The sequence below is a fragment of the Alnus glutinosa genome, chromosome 7, assembly GCF_958979055.1.
Source record: "Alnus glutinosa chromosome 7, dhAlnGlut1.1, whole genome shotgun sequence".
Taxonomy (NCBI): Eukaryota; Viridiplantae; Streptophyta; class Magnoliopsida; order Fagales; family Betulaceae; genus Alnus; species Alnus glutinosa.
The window spans coordinates 3932784-3954372 of record NC_084892.1 but is presented as its reverse complement, the minus strand read 5'-3'; the positions used below and the strand labels follow the sequence as shown (position 1 = coordinate 3954372).

At 35.4% G+C, this 21589-nt stretch overlaps 2 protein-coding genes across 5 annotated transcripts; both read right to left on the bottom strand.

Annotated features, from left to right (window-relative positions):
* Nucleotides 1-321: 321 nt before the first annotated feature.
* LOC133872994 (protein TRANSPARENT TESTA 9-like) lies at nucleotides 322-9634 on the bottom strand. Of its 4 annotated transcripts, XM_062310694.1 has the most exons (21): nucleotides 9382-9634; nucleotides 9170-9221; nucleotides 9009-9085; nucleotides 8777-8910; nucleotides 8415-8511; nucleotides 8156-8213; nucleotides 7328-7436; nucleotides 7097-7217; nucleotides 6803-6992; nucleotides 6370-6710; nucleotides 5516-5607; nucleotides 5337-5392; nucleotides 4693-4761; nucleotides 4347-4487; nucleotides 3753-3858; nucleotides 3449-3523; nucleotides 3274-3323; nucleotides 1817-1973; nucleotides 1556-1722; nucleotides 1385-1468; nucleotides 732-869 (listed from the first exon to the last, which is right to left on the bottom strand). In XM_062310694.1, exons 1-20 carry the CDS (start codon nucleotides 9432-9434, stop codon nucleotides 1397-1399), a joined length of 2217 nt encoding a protein of 738 aa, XP_062166678.1. In that variant the 5' UTR covers nucleotides 9435-9634; the 3' UTR covers nucleotides 732-869; nucleotides 1385-1396. The 4 variants fall into 4 exon arrangements, with proteins under 4 accessions (XP_062166677.1, XP_062166675.1, XP_062166676.1 ...); XM_062310693.1 differs by lacking the exon at nucleotides 1385-1468 and having other exon boundaries at nucleotides 322-869; nucleotides 9170-9286; XM_062310691.1 differs by lacking the exon at nucleotides 1385-1468 and having other exon boundaries at nucleotides 322-869.
* Nucleotides 9635-18660: 9026 nt separating this feature from the next.
* LOC133874008 (probable aspartyl protease At4g16563) lies at nucleotides 18661-20505 on the bottom strand. The gene has a single exon (XM_062311832.1). The coding sequence runs from the start codon at nucleotides 20422-20424 to the stop codon at nucleotides 19015-19017; it is 1410 nt and encodes a 469-aa protein (XP_062167816.1). The 5' UTR covers nucleotides 20425-20505; the 3' UTR covers nucleotides 18661-19014.
* Between the last annotated feature and the right edge of the window lie 1084 nt (nucleotides 20506-21589).

Genomic DNA, 21589 nt, shown 5'->3' with positions numbered 1-21589 from the left:
TAAGTATTGTCATTTCATATTTTTTTTGATAAGTAAGTATTGTCATTTCATATCCCAGTCATCCGGGCAATCAACCAAACAATAGAAGGGAATATAAGGAGGATGGAGAGAGCATTTTAATCACTGGAAATGAGTCATAACAGTGGCCAAATATTCACGAGGAACTAAAAGGAGACAGAAGTTACTCAGTACGTACAAGTCCAAACCATGAGAGGCTGCAAGTAGCAGAGAGACAAAGCTTTATTTTAGCGAACAAAATATGTATTAGACAATTTTTTTTTTTTTTTTTTCCTTTTCGCTAGAAAATTATTTGGGACACAATTCTTGAAGTCTATTTATTACATTGACATCAACTAAAACGTGCTTAAAAATATAATACAAAATAAGTGTGCCTATGGAACTACAACGCACTTGATGAACTATATTATAAACACCACTATTGTGAAATGACGTCCTAGCTATGTTACAATAACAAATAACAAAATTAGAGAAGAAAGAGAAGAGGGGGAGGGGTGGAGAGAGACAGAGAAAGGAAAGAAAAAGAGAAAAAAATTGTAAGCTAACCTCCAACACCTCGTATCAGAGCTTCACTCATCTTGATTATCTGATAAATTCCCAAGATAATTGTCCTGGAGTAGTGGAGCGAGTATGCTTTCGACAAAGGATCTCTGTTTACAAGTTTCCTCAAGTATCAACAACCGAGCCGCCTCACAAGCTTTCGCGTTTGAAAAACCAAGTGTCCATCTCCCATCTGCAAAATGATTGGACATCTTCAAGTGGTTGCCTCTAGCTTTACTTGTATCAAATCTTGGGTCAAGCTCTCTTATCCGGAGATGCAACCATGAGGGATGGTCCTTGTCTATCTTTGGCTGTATTAAGTGACAAAAATGTTACCTTAGCAATGCATTATCAGACAAAGGGATCTAGCATATACAAGAAAATCAAGAGAGTTTAAAGCAGCCCCTGACATCTTTGTCTGAATGCCAATCACTTGAAACTTTCCTCCATAATTGACAAAATTAGAAGAAAACATGCAGCAAAAAATTGTTAATTGTTAACATCTCTGTCATCCATACATTCTCACTGTTCACTAGCCCTGTATCATTACTTTCAGAAGTGTGCCCTAGCCTTATCATTCCCCTTTCCAACTACAATTGATGTTGTTATGAAAAATTACACATGCAAAATGTGACAACTAACAACTCAAATGGATTTTCAGTTCCACTTGTGCAGTAGAATACAATTTGTTTTTTCTCTCTCTCCCAAAACAATTGCTCCGCTGTAAACCATGTTTTATCTTTTTTCTTGCACAAGTCCGTGAGTAAAAATTGAACACTGGCATTGCATAGTGCAAGAGAATCGAGAACTCCAGCCATAAACTTACTTGATAAAAAATTTACATTTGGAGATCACGACAAGTATCTCCAAAAGCTGACCAAGAAAGGCCAAAGTTGATCATGGTCAAAATCTGAACTAAACCAATTTAATCAAGTTGTCAGACCACATCAAGACATTTTCTGAATGCTGACCTAGTTCTACCAATGTTGGGACTTACAGTCAAGCCGGCCAATGGAGCAATAGCAATAACAACTCCTCTTTGACTGCGGAAGGGATGTTTCTCAGTGAGAAGCAATTTTCCGGTCATTCCCCTTGCCACAGGTATCAGGCAGACATCCCTGATTCCTGCATTGGAAAATGCTATACTGCAAGGGATTCCAGAGCCTGCAAAATATGTAGAAAGTTAGAGAACAAGAAAATATGATGTTCTGTAACATTTTGGACAGCTAACTGAAGTTTTTCTGGAATGTTACCCCACCTAAAGAAACATCAGATCCAAAGCTTGCAGATGAAATATCTGAGGCGCGGCTTTTTCCAGAATCGGCAGTTGCACCAGTCGTCATGTTTAGCTGGGGTTTTTCAAGCAAATCTCCTTTGGAAATGACTGCCTTAAGCTGAAAATGGAGAATGAATACCTAAAAATATAATAATTATTATGAGATCTTCTACACCCCAGCAAACTTAAATAACGAATGAACAGTTTTCATATAACATACAACAACAGAAAATGGACTCTTGGAATATATAAACTTGGGTTCACACGCAAAGTAAAAGAGAAACAAATATAGCAGCCGAATTTGTAATAGAGAATAATTAATGAAATGAAATGAGCAAAAACTAAAGAAATTAATTGTAAGTTCCAAAGTTATAAGAGAAATGCAGAGTAGGATGGGGAGGACAAAAAGATTGCATGGAACATGTGACCTAATATAGGTCTACCAAGGAATTTGATGTAGCTGTATCCAGCTATAGAAAACAAAAACAGAGAAAAGCAACGGACAATGTGCTAGGGCAAGTATTGAGTGAAAGCAAATCAAAATACTTGATTGGCATTTTCTATTGTCTCTTACATCTACAGCTCACATCAAATATAAAGGCAACCAGTGATTGAACTACATATCCCTTAGATCTGTACACTAAGGACGCTCAAAGTTCAACGTTTCTTGCCAGGTTGGACACCATCTGGGCACCAACACCAGACCACATAGCATTTCATTCTGCTTCAAGTTGAGTTGGATTGTAGCAATATTGGAAAATGTGACCCACCTCAGCATCCGTATTATACAGCTTAGAACCCTTAATAAGACTGAGAAGAAATATTCTCAACGAAATAAATGTTGCAACAAAACCTTGATTTCATTTTTTTTTTTTTTGAAGTAAAAAATATACAAAACCTTGATTTCATTTGAATGGCTAATATATATAAACTGATGAAAAAACAAGCAGCAACACAAGCACCCCATACTTTAAGTGATTCAGCCTCAAGTGTACATCCATGGTGAAGAGGGCAAAAAGGTTCACTGTCAGATGTCAGAGATTACAAACCAAGGAGGTTGTCTCTTACACTCAAATCCTAGCCCTTCAAATAACCAAACAATCTCTCCCTCCCTCCCTCCATGGTGAAGTGGGCTAAAAAGGTTCACTGTCAGATGTCAGAGATTACAGACCAAGAGGGTGGTTATCTCTTACGCTCAAATCCTAGCCCTTCAAATAACCAAACAATCCCTCCCTCCCTCCTCATAAGCCAAATAACAGGGCCACTACACGAGCAAATGAACTCAAAACCCAAAATTTGGGGTAGATAGAATTGGCCCGAAGAAAAAATCCACAACAGGACACAAACCATATTCAGGTTTATCTGGTAGATTGAACACAGGAAACAATAATAAATAATGTTTAACAAAATAAAATTTAATAAGAATAAAGTATAATAACCTTCACAGCTTCTACCATCCTTTGCCAAGCAGAAAGAGTAGTGGTATCGCCTGCAATATACAAATAATACTTGTTTACTCTTCAAGAAAGAACAAACCGTTGTAAAAGGAAACAGTTTAATCCAATTAAAAAATAAATAAAAAATCAAATCTTCATTAATATAAAAAATACATACCGTTTGTCTTTTTTTGGCAGTCAGCAAGCTCTAATGCGAAAAAGGGATCTTTATATTGGGATGATTCCTCAAGAGCTGTATGCAACATTAATATAGATGAAATGAATTTCATGTAAATTGTTTATCCAATAAAAACATTTCCTATTCTTTTTCATTATGGTCGAATTTTGGCTATACCAAGCAGAGGGATTAACTACCAAAATTTCCTAAAGCGGCATATTTGTTCAACCTCTGAACCTTTATGCCATACAACCTCCTAAGGAATTCAGCTCCAACCATGAAATAAAAATAAAGTCATGGGTACCTGTTTTACAGCTTGGCCATTCACTTCTAAAAGTATCTGGGATATAATCAAACCAGCATCCATCAAGTTCTTTCCAAAGGCGTTCACGGGACTGCTCATATGAAGTCTGCCAATGGAAACTAGAAAATATAGAACTGTCAATGGAAACTAGAAAATATAGAAATTTAGTTCGAGGAATAAAAATGAAGTGATTTAAATGAATTATAAATATAAAGGTAAGTGGCAGTGCTCTATATCCATTCAGACATGACTAGCTCCCATGATTGACAACAAAAGGCAAGATGACTCTTATCTTGTGATTCCTAAATCTGAAAATTTTGCAATATGAATTCTTAAAATACAACTGTTAAAGGAATATGCAATCATATTGAGAAGAAACTAAGAAAGTTCTGAAGATAGGGTGAGTTTCAGAAAATCCTGATGACTCAAATTTGTAAAACAAAATGACCATCCATTTCACTCTATGTGCAAGTTTGTAAAGCAAAAGTACTTCCAATATCAGAACCAGGAAAAACTAAAGAAACTTTGAAGTTGCAGTCAGTAAGAAGTATATACACATCTACAGAATGTATACAAGCTCAGTTAAATTCTTACATTGAATAGGTGAAAATTAAGATCACTGAGGCTGTTCTCTTGATAAATCAGTAGCTTGCGCAAGAACCACCCTGTATGCCATTGAGCTAGCGGAGACAACGATGGTTGGCTTGCTAAAATAGTCAACAATGCATTTACAATCTGTAAAATGAAAAGCAATTTAAATGTAAAACAGTATAAATACATAAAGTGAATGAAAGATATACATAACAAGGACACTCAAGGTAACAGTTTTTAGGAGTTTAATCAACATCTTCTAGTTGACAACCTAAAAAGTAATATAAGGGAATGCATTTCTATATAAAATTTAAACAATAACAGAATAACTTTCACATTGTAGATATACCTGGGGCATAAATTTCACAAAGATACTTCCATCCACTACCAGTGAAGCTGATAAGTCATGAGTCTGCGACTGAATGTACCAATTATGTAAACATTAAAATTATCAGAAAGCGATTATATTTTCAGTTATAAGAAAGAAGGAAAGAAAGAAAGCAAATACAGTATCAGGTATATGTTTTAAATGCAAATACAAGTAGAAGCAATTGTATATTAAGCTTAAGATAAGAGGTGGATGACAAGGTAAACAATCTTCACAATGCTTTTAAAAATAAAGGCACCATCCTTAGATGCAAATTGTTCTGCAAAATGTCAAAGGAGACAAGGGATAAAGGATCTAAATCATCCCATAAGCATTTTATCGTATAAAAAAATGCATGAAGGTCAATTCTACAACCAGTTAATATATAAGCACTTAAAGAAACAGAGCATGGTTAGTCAACAAATATATCTTCTTTACACGTGGAAGTATTATTTCCTTCTCATGGCCATGTAGGGGGAAACAAGAACAATATAGTGGACAATGAGAACAGAGGTAGTAAGTTCCATCAGTAGTGATGATAAAGAAACATTGATTGCGGGTACTTGTTTAGATAAGAAATAAAATTGATCTAGACAGATGCAAAATAATATACTATTGATACTTACCATCATATCCTGTGTTCCACTTAACCCAATCATTGAAGCTAGGAAATAATCAAGATCTGCAGACACAAATACACCGACAAAAGAAAAGAAAAAAACAAAGTGAACAACATCAAGACGACAAAAAAAGAAAATGGTAGACAGAGCAAAAGCCGGTACATTCCAAAGTCATAAACAGGTACCTTTACTTTCTGCTAAAATAAGCAATAAAAATAGAGATGCTAGCAGCAGACTCTGATTATTGTCAGCAAAAATAGATGCAAGTATTCCACCCCTGCAATATTTAAAGCTTTCGTTATAAATAGAATTACCATGTCTGTTTAGATTTATTTTATTTTTTTTTGATAAGTATGTCTGTTTAGATTTATAATGAAAAGCTATGAATGCTATTTGCCCCAGATGCCATTTTCAGTTACATGAGGAGCTTAAAAAGCTCCCAACCCTTAAGTACGAACAAAAATGTACAATGGAAGAATTGGACCAGGAAAACGAGAATTTAGTCAATAAAAATTATAATATTTCCCAAAAATGAAAATGATCATAAGCAATTAACTTTCATGCTCAACTGTTAATATTACATTGCACTCAACACACTGCAATCATAGAGAATTATGAACTTGACATCTGTGCAATGCTCTCTAGGTGTCTTTACCATCACTCTCAAGTTATGTCTTGGAAAGAAAATCAACATACAAATGAAAACAGAAAGCACCCTATTATTCTGACTTTCTTTAAAAAAAATGTCATTATGAAATTATAGCTAACATTCAGGTTTCGAGCAGCAACCAAAACCCATGTCAGAGACATTCATCCTATTTTGAGAAATATTCAATTAATTACATCTGATGTTATTTCCTAGATTATTAGTGGGCATTCTATTAATCCAGGAGTATCACAAGAAGAAAAAAGAAAAGAAGGGAAAAAAGAAAAGAGGAACGAGCAAAAGTGTGAAAGAAGGATGTTCAATTTTCAGAGTTCCAAAGTATATGAAGCCGATAACTTGAATTTTAAAGATTGATTATCGTCACAGACCCACCTTTCTGTACAGACATCATTCAGGTGGCCACCAATGAATTGAGAATTAGATGATATGTGCTCTGCCAAATGTCCAAACAAATAGCTGCTCTCAATGTTTTCTGCTCCTTCGGACTTTGGACCAGAACATACCATTTTTTCCATATGATTCAAATGGTCCAAAAAAGATTTAGCATTCCAACTGCCATCAACTGTGTTTCTTTCAGTAGCATCTCCCACACTTGACGTCATATAAGGATATAGAATAACACCAGCCACAGCGTCTATCATGCTTTTTCCACCTACAACTTGAAGAAGACGACAAAGGATATACAGAGAAGTGACTGCTGATATATTTGAGCCCTGGAAAAAATATAAAAATAGTGTTGAATGAAAACATCATACAGAAAAACAGCAAACAGAGAAAGAGCTAAGAGGGAGGGAGAGTATCTCACATCAATCTGCCTTAACTGCAGTAATGGAAGCAACATGGGAAAGACAAGTAAGCTGACAAGATTTTGGGTGATTAATCTACTCAAACGATACTCGCCAACACTAAGTATGTCTTTCAAGTAGTATAGATCATCTACAATTTTATCAGTTTCTAGAATTAGTTCATTTCTCCTCCCATGAGTGGATGTTTCCCTGCATAAATGTCAAGAACATTTTTTCCTTAAATAGATACTTGTACATGTGCCAAAGTATAATTTATCAAATGACAAATTTCTCTTAAAAATTGAGAAACATACTCTTTAGCATGGAGAAGGGTGTCTAGATGAAAGCATTGGTGTCTCAGTCGACAAACCAAGTCTGAGAAGTAGTTTGAGACTGGAGGAGTTGTTATAAATTGATAGATCATGTCATCACACACTGCATAACCAAAACGATACTGTTGCAAGATACCAAAAATGTATTTTTACATACAATATTTGATAAATATCTTCTACTTGGAGAAGATAAAAAAGAAAACAGCACAATACCATTGTATGTGTTGAGAGTTAATGCACGTATAGCTGTCTGAATCATCTTTTCCCCATGATTAGCAAATTTAAGAGCCTCATTATACAGGGGAAATGAGACTACAGAATCCTGATATTGGAGGGAGACATGATTCCATAAAATATGAGGAGAAGAATATTAAAAGACTGAGAGGCCACTGCTGAAACTCAACCAAATAAATATAATAAAGAAAAGGTCGTGGAGGCATGAATGCAAGAACAGCGGCAAGCACATGCAGAGATAATTGAGACTACCATACGTTTCAGTTCTCATGGGTTAATTCAACAAAGAGGCTAAGGACATCCAGAACATACTGATTAATTATTGGAGATCGTTGATTGTCACCATCCCCTAAATGAGAAAATGTTAACCTGGCTGACTGATAAACATAAGGGATACAATGCCTGTAACCTATGAATGACATCACATGCATTCAAGGAAGGGTCATGCATGTCTAGGAAAGAAATGGTTGATTTTTTATTTTTTTTCCTAAGCAAAGAAATAGTTGAATTAATCAAACCAAACAATGGCTGAACAAAAACTACTCGCAGAACAGAGAAAGAAAAGTCGGGAACTCATGATACAACAAAGAGTTTGGTTCTAGCCTAAAACACTTTATCCTTAAACCAAAGACTACCTTTTTTCTATCTTTAAGTATAATTATTAGATGCCTTAATCTCTGTAAGTGCATTTTTTCAGCCATCCAAAACCATATGCAGGATAAAGCTTTAAGGCAACCTTTCACACCACAGCCTAGTAGGAATATGATGATCCATCATAATGAAATCATATCTCAGAAAGCAACTTACCCCATGAACCTTTACAAGAAGGCAAAGGGTGTCTCTGTTTATTTTGCTGCTCACTGCCCTGATTTAAGAAAGAACAAAATAAGGCCAGGAAGTAGTCAGACAAAAAGTTTACTTCCCTTTCAAACAAATAAACCTAGCAAGAAACATGAAAAATGCCAACTAGTTTAAGTATTTCACCAAAACAAGGATAGAAATACAAACACACAGAGAGAGAGAGAGAGAGAGAGAGAGAGAGAGAGAGAGAGAGAGAGATCAAAACCTTAAAAAGGATACGTAATATGGAGCTAGATCTCCCACGTCAAATTCATACTGATGTGTGATGATGCTGTTAATATAATCATTGCTAAAACAATAGTCTGCATCACGCAACCATCAAATGCATCACAAAATTGTACAAGCATTGGTCACTGGACTCAGGAATAAAAGGTTCAGGCTCATTATTTATCAATATAAAAAAAATCTTTCTACATAATCACAGCTTCGATAATCCTCCTCTAGTCCTCTCCAAAGCCCAAATGCACGTTGCAGACAGGCAAAAAAGGATTACAAATTGCTTGCTCGCTATCCATATTCTACAATTCTACAAGTTCCGCATACACATTAATGGCATTCGAATCTTACAAATTGCTTGCTCGCTATCCATATTTTGAATCATTATGCTTAGATACTGCAGCAACGGTGCCTCGATCCTCGAATTTCTGCTGATATTTAGCACACGAACAAATTCTGCTAAAACTTGGTATTCCATGAAACATCTGCGATAATTTATAAGTAGCTATTAAAATGTGATCGGGATAACTAGAAGCATAAACCTTGCAGAGAAAAGCTGTATAATGAGCAAGTAAATTCATACTCAAATATCATAGGATCTTGTCTATCACCATAGGTAACTATCTCCACTATAGACTGCAGTAGATCTATGACCAAATCCTGGAGGGAACAGATCAAAGGGAAGATGATCTAATAGAAACACAAAAGGAACGTGGATTATATCACAATCTAAAATCAAATTACCCTGTTACGCATATCCACAGCTTTGATCCTCCGCAGCTCATCGATTACGTATCTATATCCACAACAAGATCAGAACCAAGCTCTTCTCTTAGTAATCATTTCAAGCATTTCCAATTCCTTGAAGAATTTCTCAAAATTAAAATCAGCATGCATGTGAATCAGAGCTCAAACACCAAAGCCAGCTGTGATGATGAGACATGGGGAGAACTTACTTGAAATGCTGCAGCGAAAAGCGATCGATGGACCGCCAGAGAGAGCGCCACATGGTGCCCGATCCGATCCAGGTGAGTCGGTGACCGATAGGAAGATCAGACAAACCCTAGGCTACAGAAAGTTGAAGAAGCCGGGACAATGAGGGAACGATCATACAATTTGAGTGTCTGATTGCTTTGTAAAATGGTCCGCGCGCTGGGGATTTTTGGTTTGGCCGTTTGGTGGCGGTTCCGAGAGTAGAATCTGGGAACCAACTTTCAACGTGTTCCCAATGCAACGCACCACCTTAACGGCGTCACATTGCGGGTATGGCCCGTATGGGTGTGAATTGGGCTGGACTACGCCCAAACCCGCCCATTCGGTCTCGAATTGTTGGGCCAAACTTTGTTGGAGTCTGTGAATGAGTCGAGCTCTGACAAACTTTGAAACCTGAAACTTAATCAGGTTGGGTTTGCCATCCGGCTCAGCCCAACTCTATTAAAAGCCTGTAAAAGGATGTTGGACTTCATTTTATACCAATACGAAGTTTTCTTCAAAATTGAATTTATGGAAATTTTGTTAATTTAACTTATTAAATTGATATATATATATAGAGCAAGTTATTTTTCATTTTTAATAGAGCATGCATTCTCAAATGCATTTTTAGAATAGGAGTAATGCTACACATCATCCCTTTGTCCTCCTTTTGTACCCCCAAAATTGATGTGGCTCTTCAAATCACCATTGAATTTTTGATATATGACTATTAGATTTTAATCCAATGGTGATTTTAAGAGCCACATCAATTTTGGGGGGACAAAAAGAGGACAAGGGGATGATGTGTAGCATTACTCTTAGAATAGTGTTACTATGAGTCCTGCAGTGTTTACTAAAAGCCTTTTACAAACTGATATAACAGTTCAAGTGATACTTATCATGTTAGTCACTAAACAATTATATTCAGAGACAAATATTTTCTCTAAAATATTTCCTCTAACACTTGAAAAGAACGTATGTTTTTCACATACTATTATTAAAACATGTGTTTCTCAAAGAACACATGGTAATTTTATGGACTTGGTTGGAAAAACCATTTCTAATACCATTTCTAATCTAATTCGAATTAAGTGACATTTGGAAATATTACTCATTCTAGTGACGTGTGCAGTTTATAGTAAAGCTCCTAATGATTTTGATGCCTCCAATTAGACTTATGTGCTATATGTATAGCTATACTGTATACCTTTATTTTCAACTTTCGGGTAATGCTTAAAAAGGTGCACCAACTTATATATAACAACAAAAACATCATCACATGAACGCTGAACATAAATAAGACTTACCAACCAAGTACTAAAAAGTCCTCGGGTTGATGGAGAAAATTAAATTATGTATCATCAAGTAGTTGGAAAATTAAAACAAAACATAGTTGGAACATTAGCAATGGAGGTCATTGTTAAGCACTTAAGCTTGTTAAGGCTATTTAATTTGGTAGCTTCCTCAACCACATGATTATGATTGTCGGTAAGGTTATATTTGGTATGTCAAATGGCTATTTGAGAAAATGAATAATTTTTATTAAGAAGGGAAGAAGATTAAATAAAATAGTCTTAGCCTTAGAGTATATGATAAGCATCTAACATTTGTAATAGTCATTCTCATTTATAAAATTAGTCATTTTGTCCATTTGTTGTCAAATCTGTTTGTTAGCTGTACAAGAAGGCCACAGAAGACCTATCAAATATTACCACGTGTACATATTTCTCATCTTAGTGTGAATCCCTAAAAAAATTAAAATAAAAAGAAGAAGGGGTGGCAGTGGGAAAAATCTCCTCCCTATGTGATGGGTAAGGTCCAACGGCGGAGGCACCTTAAAGGATGGGGGTTCATGCCGCGACACCCCCCTAAAATACAAAAAAAAAAAAAAAATCAAAATCCTTAAAAAAAATTATTTTTAAGGGTTAATTATATGATGGCTCCAGTAAAAATGAAATTCAATTTTCCAAAAAATTTACTCTACTAGTAAAAACTAAATTACATAGTAGAATGTAAAATGAGTTTCTAGCAGATAATTTGTTAATTTATATTGAGAAAAAAAAATTGCTAAGGATTTCACTACAGAAATTATAATAAATTAATTTTATTCCATGAAAAATTGTCGTTGAGCACAATTCGAATGAGATACAAAGTTCTTTTTTGAATTTTTTTTTTTTTTTTTTTTTTTTTTTTTTTTTTTTTTTTTTTGTACATGTTTTTGGCAAACTAGAGCACTTTTGTATTCATAAGAAAAATTATTTTTAAAGATGATTTTATTAACATGTAACTTTTGTATACAGTTATGACTTAGCATGAAATTTAGTTTAAAATTTGTCTGCTTTTATTTTACACGCACGCACACGTATAAAATGACTATATATAATTATATATATTTAGGTTTGGACTCCCTACCAAAAAATTCATGACTCCGCCCTTAGTAAGGTTTGGAACAAGCTCTTCTTTCAACAAGTGCGACGGATCACAACTCGACGTGCTCTTCGTGCACGAGACCTCGTAATAGTCTTTGCTAGAGGCCAAGGACAACATCAATTCCGCATACTCACTCGGTAGCATGTCCTAATCAGGGACGGGAATAAGGTCACCTCCGATGAGCCCAATCCATTTGCGAACAAAGGGAAAGAGGTCACCTATGTGGTGTATCGGTACCTGGTGGTGTGATGCGAGGTCCAGAATGTGCTCGAGGTGAACATGCAAAGGTCGTTCCTCGCTCTCAACGCACTCAACGAATTCAATCCGAAATACTCCGACCTCAATTGGGATCCTCCCGCCTTGCAACCACCTCCTCCAATGCTAGGGTAGGGCCCCACGACTACCTTCACGGGATGGAGGTTCCCCCACAAACTACCTCCGCGAGGTGAGGTGCGTTGCCAAAAAACCTTACCACCACCCGACTGCAAATAAATTAAGGACTAAATGTTATAAATTCAGAAAGCTCAATGACTAATTTTGTCACTTTCTAAAACTTAAGGAGTATTTTGATAAACACAAAAACCATATGGACCATTTTTAAATTTAACCCTAAATTTATGTGACATGAATACACTGTCATGTCGAACCATATTAATATTTTGAATTATTCTTTTATTTCTTTTCTTACTTTGATATGGTACCAAATTTATACTTTAATGTGGTAATCGGAGTAATACTTTTAACATTGGATATGATGCTGATTACTAGTCTACATATCTTCACAAATCATTAAATCGTGCTTTTCCATCAAGCCACCGACAGACCTATTCATCCTACCATTTCAAAATTCAGAATGTGGTTTGACTAACTCATTAGGATTAGATAGGTTTAATATTTGAATTGGAATTCGATGAAATTATTTAATATTATGATTAGAGTTTATTTCAATTTGAATAGTCGAACTCTAAGTGTTATCACTTTAAGTATTATCTATTTGCATTTTTATTTAAAGTCCATTTGGTCGATAATGAGAAAACAGAGAATGAATTAGAGAAATTGTAGTCTTCGCTTACCTTCAGTGGAGTATTGTGGTATTCTTTTACCTTCAGTGGAGAAATTATGGTATCTCCTACTCGAAAAGAGCTGTCAAATCTCATCTCACGTCACTACCCAACCTTGGGTCCCTATAAGGTTAATTCAAGGATTACAAAATTGTTTATGAGACTTGATTTCGTTGGCCAAACTCGTGCATGGTAGCTGTAATTAAGTTGGTGCATTGCTATTTAGTTATTTTATCGCAATAATTAGTGATAAGTTTCTTGAGGGTGATTGCAGAAGAATTATAGAACTTGGCATCTAGGGAAAAGTACATCTGAGTTGAACAAAGATGGTGACCCCAGTTTGTCAATTATCTAGTCCTAAAGATGCCTGAGGAAGCTTGAAAGCAAAAGAAATGGAAAGCAAGAAGAAAGGAGAACCAAAGGAAAGCAAAAGGAAAGAGGAACCAATTCTTGTTATGTCCGATTGATTTGAGAGAGAGAGAGAGAGGGAGAGAATTGGAAAATACAAAAGGAAGGAGCTTTCTTTTTCATTTACTGACTTTGCACTATGCACTTTGCAGTTGCTTTAAAAAAAAATTTAAGGTTAATAATTTTTGACATGATTTTTAAATTCAATATAAAATTAGCAGGTTATGATTAATGGGTGTGTCTTGTTTAATTAAATTGGTCGTATTAGAATTAGTCTATATAATCTTATAATCATGCCTCAACAGTACGGAAACCTGATACACGACATTTAAAGTTAATAATTTTTTACATGATCCGTAAATTCGATACGAACCCAACACAAAATTAGTGGTTAAAGTTGAGACATCTAGCCATGTGCTTAAACTCAACTTGGCTGAATTGGATCAAGCTTACTACATGCTCGAACTCCATTGATCATGTCTCTTTGTTTAGTCCCAAATTGGCATGTCTTAAATTTCAACATCTTTGTTGTTTGAACTCACTTGCGAGTGGGCTCGATCAATCACTGTTAGGTTCTTTGTGTGGCAACCAACCTTAAGAATCAGCGGTAATGGCATGAAAGCATTTACCAAATATTTTTATGGATCTCGTGCTATTTGAGGGCAAGCATTAAAACTTTTATTGAGAAATGACCACTCTAGTCGATAATATAATTACTAAGTAGGTTGGGGAACCTCGACTCCTAGCAGAGGATCAACCCGTACGTTTCTCGGTTAATCATAAAGTTAAAGTGATGTTTGGCAAGCATCTCATCTCTTCTCAATTTTTTTATTATTTTATTTTTAAAAGTTCAATAAAAAAATATTTCAATTTTCTTTTTACTTTTTATATCACATTATTAATTTTTTATTATTATTCAAATAAAAAAACTCACTACAAAACATAATTTTTTTTTTTCACTTCTCTATTAAACAATTCTAAACTTTTTTATATTTTATACCACCAATCACTTCTTACTATTATTCAAACAAAAATTACATAACACAATTATTTCCCAAACACACTCAAAATCTTTCTCAATTTCTTGTAAACAAAAACTCTTTAGTTGAATTTTGGTAAATCGTAACTTATTTTAAAAGTTGAAGGTGAAAATATAAATAAATTCAAGCACTTAATTAATATTTTAATAAATTCTTATCGCGAACTATAGTGACTATAAAAAGGAGAAGAGAGAGAAAAAAAATTTAAAAAAATGAAAGAGCCTAGCTCTCTGCCAACATGTTTCCAATTTATAATCTTATGTAGACCGAATTGTCCATGACTTTATGTAGAAATTTGAGCAGAAGAATAATGTTTTAGGAATGAACACTTGCGATTCTGCAATTATCCGAGAGTTTGTTTAACTTTACAGTTAGACAAATGAAAAGTTCGTTTGAACAAGATTACGATTAATTCTGGGACAGAAATTTTGCTCAACACTTGCATAACATTCTATCGAGCGAGTTTGCAATTATTTTAAATAATACTATTTTTATAATTTTTTTGAAGACCGCCTCCCTTACTTTTATTTAAGCATCATAACAAGGTAGGTTCGGCTACCCAGTTGTCTCTTGTTGTCAATTTTATCAATAATGCTCCGTTTGTTTCGACGTAAAATAATTTCTGAAAAATGATTTCGGCATTTTTCGGTGTTTGGTAGGGGCGAAAATAATAGTCAACCGGAAAATGATTTCTGTTTGACCAAAAATGCTTAGTAAATTTCGGAAAATGATTTACGCTTTTTAAAAGCATAAATCATTTTCCGAAGACGCTAAACGCATTCGACCCCTATTAAATGATACAGTCAACCTTCACTTCAAGCAGTCGACTATCACCGAAATCTTGCCGGTACTGAAATCCGAGAGCATCCGGTCATTGTCGCCAGAAATCCAGCCATCTTCGCTGGAATCCGGTCAGCCCAGATTTCGGCGACCGTATTCCGGCCATCTGGCCGGATCTGGCCAGAACAGCCGGCCGGATCTGGTCAGGAAATACAATTTTACGTCGAAAGAAACGGAATAAATATAATCGAGAGACAGTGTTTACATATTCTGCTTTCTGAGTGGGACATGCTGCATCACAATCACATCCTTTGATTCATATGATCTGCATGGTCTTTATATTTCGAACTTCAATATATATATATATATATATATATATATATATATATATATATATATATATATATATATATAGTGAGCTGTTCACACGAGGTCATGATGTCATGAAAAGACCACCACAAATGTAGGATGCCATAAGATTTTGGGTTAAACATTTCCGAGATTTGTGACATCTTACTCATCACTTGACCACTTCAGTCATGTACCAAAAGCAATGAGTACTATCAAAGAAGCTCGGAAACAAATGCCACCAAATGCCACCAAGATGAATTGAAAGCAAAGGCACCACTCATCGGCTTTCAGTTTCAGCACCAACTTTTTAAGTTTAATAATGGGCGGTGAGTAGAGATTCCATACACAATAAATAAAAAGAAACCCATTTAGTTTTTGTCTATTCACAAGTTACAACCTCACGGTCCACGTCCCCATTTTCTCATCATAAACGAAACCCCCATTTTTAAGTTATCTCTTTTTCATTCATTGACTTGTCTTTCCATCCAAACGCCGTTGGGAAGTCTCAAAATTCCACCTTCATTTATGTCATTCAGATTGTATTCTTATAGCTTGATTGAGATTGTGTTTTTTTTTTTTTTTTTAAAAAAAAAAAAAAAAAAAAAAGAAGAAGAAGAAGAAGAAGAAGAAGAAGAAGAATTTTTACAGTCAAAAAGAGTTCTTGAGAAAAAGCATTATTTTTATTTTTTATTTTTTCAAAAGTGGGTCTTGGCTTTTTTTTTTTTATATAGCAAAAAAATAAAAATAATAAAAATAAAAATTACTTTTTGAGTTTTTTTTACCCCATTTATTATTTACACAACTTTTTATGTACTAAAAATATTTTTTAAGTTTATTAAAGGAATTTTTCAAACAGGCCTTAATCAATTATTTTGTTTTTAGTTTATGTTTTGTTTTTCTTTTGAATGTTAAAATGGCTAGACAGTTCGTGGATGAGGAATCGATGGCTATTGGCTGTATGTAACCCCCTAAGATAGCCTATCAAAGAAGTGGTCCTACTTGCGTCCCTATCTTCAAATTGAAGCTGCCTTAGTAAATTATATTAAACCTAGCCTACGTACAGGATAAGGTTTCACACTTTCACCCACTACTTGGTTAACCTTAATTTATTATTCTTTACTAAATTATCTTAAACCTAGCCAATGGGATAATGTTTCACCAACTCCGTGGTTAACCTTTATGTTAAATTAAAAGCTTAAGCGAAAGGATTCGGACATTTTATGATTCATTTTCTATATTTAGCTTGTATTTTTCGTATGGTAATTTTTTTTATCCGGTCCGATGTTAGAGAGCCCACTATTTTTATTAGTGTTTTAATCCTGGTAACCTTTTTCTTATTTGCTTAGGAAAAAAAGAAAAAAAAAAAAGATTAAGTTCATGTTTGGGCTCAGACTCAATACTTCTGATAAGAAATTTTTAATTTATTCGTTTAATTAATATTTCAATACTCAATGTCATTCACATAAAGTATTTATTTGAGATGTAAAGTAAATAATAGAGATAAGATTCGAATTCAGAACCTTAGTTTTAATACCATGTTAAATTATCGGTTATCCCAAAAATTTAAGTCAATTTAAAATAATTAATTTTATTATTTAATTAATATTCTAATACTCTATATACAACTTAGATTTAGACGATGTTTTAAATTTTGCGTTAAGGAACTTAAAAAGTGTTTTTAGTACAAAAAAAAAGTTATGACAAGCAAAAATAAGTTTGTTAGATAAAAAAACAAGTTGTGTTGACTTTGTTCTCTAAAAAAAACCCTAAAATTGCGTTTGGGGGAAGCTTAATGAATTTTTTTTTTTTTTTTTTTTTTTTTTTAGACAAAAATTCTATTTCTTAACGTAGTCCCAAACTAGCTCTTAAACATGCAATAAAAGACACAACAGGTGAAATAAGTTTCTATGCCTTGTGTTTTTTAGAGAGATTAAATATGGTAAAAATAATTAAAGATAGAGGTGTAAAGCCGGCAGGTTATAATCGGTTGGTAACCGGCAAACAGGTTTGATACTCGGTTAGAAATAACCGGTAACCGAGTCTACCAGAGAGGTTGTCGATTTTAGCAATTATATATACCCGGTTATAACAGGTAACTGGGTTATATATATATAAATTTGATCATTGGCGTAGAGTTTCTATGGTCGAAATAAAGTTTAGCGTGCATCACATATTATGAACATATTTTAAAAGTGATAATTATTATCGGACATGACGTTGACGAAAGAAGTCCTCCACTACAACATTTAGAAATGGAGATTCCGTTTTTCTTTATTGATAGACAAAAGAAAGTGCGTGAAAAGAAAATACGAAGCAAAAGGATAACCGATAACCGTAATCGGATTTTTACCCCTAATTAAAGACGTAGGATTACTTGTTAGAGATTAGAAAATGGGTTAAAAAATTATTCCTGACTATCTCCATGGATAGAGATGCCAAAAACAGGGCAACATTGTCGATGCCTCTTGTTTCTACTTTACACGTGAATTGCACAAATGCATCCAAGGCCGCCCCACGCAAGTCCTACGTAAGTGGTTGCACAAATTAAATGTATTTCACCTATTTTTCCTCGCCTCCATCAAAATTAAGGGTCCTCACAAAAAAGCACCGATGCAGTCATGCACATGCAAGAGAGATCGGCGACAATGGGGTTCCAATCAACTGTACGTACAGAAACTCATTATATATAGTGAGACAACTCGACATTATTTCTCATTATGTACCAAAATTTAGCTTTCATAGTTATTTACCCAAAAAAAAACAAAAAACAAAAAAACTTTTGTTACAGTAATTCAAGGTCTTCTTGTCATGCTTGTGACTTTGTGAATTATGATGGGCAGAGAGTAATTGAACTTGATGCTGTTAAGGTTGCTACAGTTTTTTGTAGAACTTATTATATTAGTATTTAAATAATTAAATTTATTTGTCAAATTTTATAAAATTGTGAGAAAATTATAATAATACGCTAATAACAGTATTATACACATAAATTTTTCATTGAACTTAAATGACTAAAGGGACAAAGGGATTAAGAAACTTACCTACGAAGATAAAGAAAAAGGGTCACACTAGAGCCAAAAAGTCGTGCTTTCGTTTGTTTTTTTGACAGAGCAATCGGAAAGTAATGCTTTAGAAAGCGTAAAAGACGGCACATCCAAGGAAATCTACAACCGACAACTGTAGAGGAAGAACATATATAACGGCTAGTACCGACACAACACGAACATATTACAATCATACCTCGATGAATTTTTTAATAAATTATTAATGAAAGATCATAATAATATGACCATAGCCTTTTACTTTAACTAATTGAACAATCGTCGTAAGAAAAACAAAATTAGTAAATAAATCTAAATTTCACCGGCATCCCAGAATTAACCATAAAAGCACATTATCCGCCATTGCCCAGCTACATCACGAGCTTTACTCTTCTCCCAACCGTACTCACATGGGCGTGCCCATCCAATAGAGATTAGAGACCAATCTCCATTATGGATTCATGGCCCTCGCAGCCAGCTATTATTTGTCCTACCGTTACGCCAGCTCACTTCTTGCAACTCTGTTGCCGGAAGCCAAACCTCTCATTTTCCAAATCATACTCCACATAGAAATTCTGCTGCTGAAAATTTCCAAATATGATCGCCGGACCGCTAGCCATCCCCGGACCGACCCCACTGTCCGTTATAAGAGTCAGGCACACGACGCTAACGTTACCAGCAAGCGCAAAATAATTCACAAAGGGCAATGCCAACTTCGCACCGCCTTTGAATTCAAAGGTTAAATCCGGAATATTCACCGTTTTCTGATTCGCAATATTGAAACACGGCCTCAAACCGGACCTGGCTTCCACGTCAAGAGCTCTAGAATAGTTAGCCATCTGGGTCTCGAACTCGCGTGCCACGGGTTCGAAGACCGGGCTTTCCATGAAGGTGAAGGTCGTTCCCGAGTCCACCACGGTCCCACCGTTACCATCGGCCCCCGGGACAAGAAATTTGTAGGGGATCTTGACGGCCTTATTGCCCACGATCACTTTGCGAAGCGTTAAGTAGTAGTATTCACGGAGTGCGGAGTTATTGGTAATGGGGTTTTTGTGGAACGGCGTGTAGCTCAGGCCCGGGGCCTTGGCAGAACCGTGCCCACGGTACAAAACAAGGTCACTGCTCTCCGTGGTGTCGTCGAAGCGGCGTGAGAGTAGACAGTGAGAGAATTTGCTGAGACCCAGTTGTGAGGGCAGCGATTCGGGGCCGCGCCCGAACCCGGCAATGCCGGCGGGTTGTCTGGTCGATAATATGGAGCATCCGACGACAAAATCTGGGACGGATTTCTCGGGAAAATCCAGGGTCTCGGAAAGTAACAACCCGGCGGTTGACCCAGAACCGTATTGAAGGAAGTACGGAGGGCAACCCTGTGAGCAGGTTTTGGAAGATGAGCTGCAATCTTTGCAACGAGAGAGCACATTTGGGCCAAAAATCCAGGCACATTTGGGGTTTTCGCAACCCACAATCTTCGAAGAAGATGATTGCTTTGGAATGAAAGTTGGGAATTTTTGCGGGTCGATGTTGGGAAAGTTGCAACTGGAGCAGAGATAGCGAGAGGTGCAGGGGAACCAGACGAGGCTACTGCCAGTGTCCAAAAGGAAAGATGTGGTTTGTGGGGGTGTGCCGAAGCTGAGGGAGATAGAGTAGCCTCCATAGCTGTGAGGGAAGACTTGGGTTTTGGCGAGTGGAGAGCTGGATTTGGGGCGCTTGAGGTGGCGGGCTCTGGTTAGAGAAGCAGAGGCGAGGGAATTGAGGGTCTTGACCGGATCTGAGGATGGGTGTTTGGAGAAGAATGGTGAGAGAGGGATAGTGATGGTGGTGGTGGTGGTTTTGGGTTTGGGAGCTATAGATGCTGAAGATGAAGCTAATAAGAGGCAAAAGACAGAGATGAGAGAGAGAAGCGACGAAGCCGCCATTGATGGATGAATTTTTCTCTGTTTTACTTTCTGGATTGGAGAATGTGAATGAGTGAGTGAGGACCAGGCTGGGTTTTTATGCCTTAAGCTGACCTATGTTGATCTTGTCGTTTTCAGTGGAACCCGGAAAATAAAAGAAAAGCTAGGGAAGCAACGGTCCGCAGAAGAATCAAGTTCGATTTGAGCGATATAACTGCCATCGAAGTTAAGGGAATTAACCAAACAGGCCATTGTGCAATGTGGGTGTAGATGAATTTGCCTTGTTTGTTAAGTTACATAATATTACACAGTAATGCGTATACTCTTCGTATACTTTTCCTTTTACTTTTTTATATTTTCTATTAATAATTAACATCAAAACATTGTAATTTTTTTTACTTTTTATATCACATCAATAATTTTTTATTATTGTTAAAATAAAAAAATTCACTACAAAAAAAACTTTTTCACCTTTTTATATCACATCATCTCTTTTTACTAATTTCAAAATTAACAACCCACTACTCTGTTCTGATCTGTATATGTCTTTGCCAAATAAGCCATGTTTTGATAAAAACTCGGTTACTATTTTTTTTTTTTGGCGAAAATTTTAGTTGAAGTTTTTTTTAAAAAATTTATCTACTATTTTTCAAAGTACTTATATTTATATTTTATTCTTTATTTCAGCAATTCACTTTTATTATTTTATTTAAAATATTATTTATTATTCACTTTCATTATTATCAACGATGAAAGAAAATATTTTTTTTTTGTTAGTTTATTTATATATTTGTTGAATTACAATACCCACCAAATTTGTTAAAAACCATAGCAGCTAATTATTTTTTAGTTAAAATAGCTGGTCATATGAGATTACTTTCTTGCCCATTTTTGGTATGGAGCTAGTTTTTTTTTTTTAAAAAAAGATAATAGTATAGAACTGGTTAGGGGTGTAAACTCGGAGCGGGTTCTCGGGTATTGGGTAAAAACCGCGAACCGGCTCCGGGTCCCCGGGTTTTTTGTATTTAACACCCGGCCCCGGACTCGGGTATCCCGGTTATTCGGTCCGGGTGGTATATTTTTTTTAAAAAAATTAATTTTTGTAACAAATAACCCTATCCATTGCAAAAAAATACAATTACATGTAACAAAACCTGAATTGAAATCTTAAGATGGCCGGAATAAG

Excerpts from the sequence above, each read along its gene's own strand:
- LOC133872994 (XM_062310691.1), bottom strand. The coding sequence starts at position 9,434 with ATGTGGCGCTCTCTCTGGCGGTCCATCGATCGCTTTTCGCTGCAGCAT. Across the intron at positions 8,911-9,008 it reads CAAGATCCTATGATATTTGA|ATGTTTCATGGAATACCAAG; the intron begins GTATGAATTTAC and ends AAATTATCGCAG. Across the intron at positions 8,214-8,414 it reads TATTACGTATCCTTTTTAAG|GGCAGTGAGCAGCAAAATAA; the intron begins GTTTTGATCTCT and ends TTCTTAAATCAG.
- LOC133874008 (XM_062311832.1), bottom strand. The coding sequence starts at position 20,424 with ATGGCGGCTTCGTCGCTTCTCTCTCTCATCTCTGTCTTTTGCCTCTTA.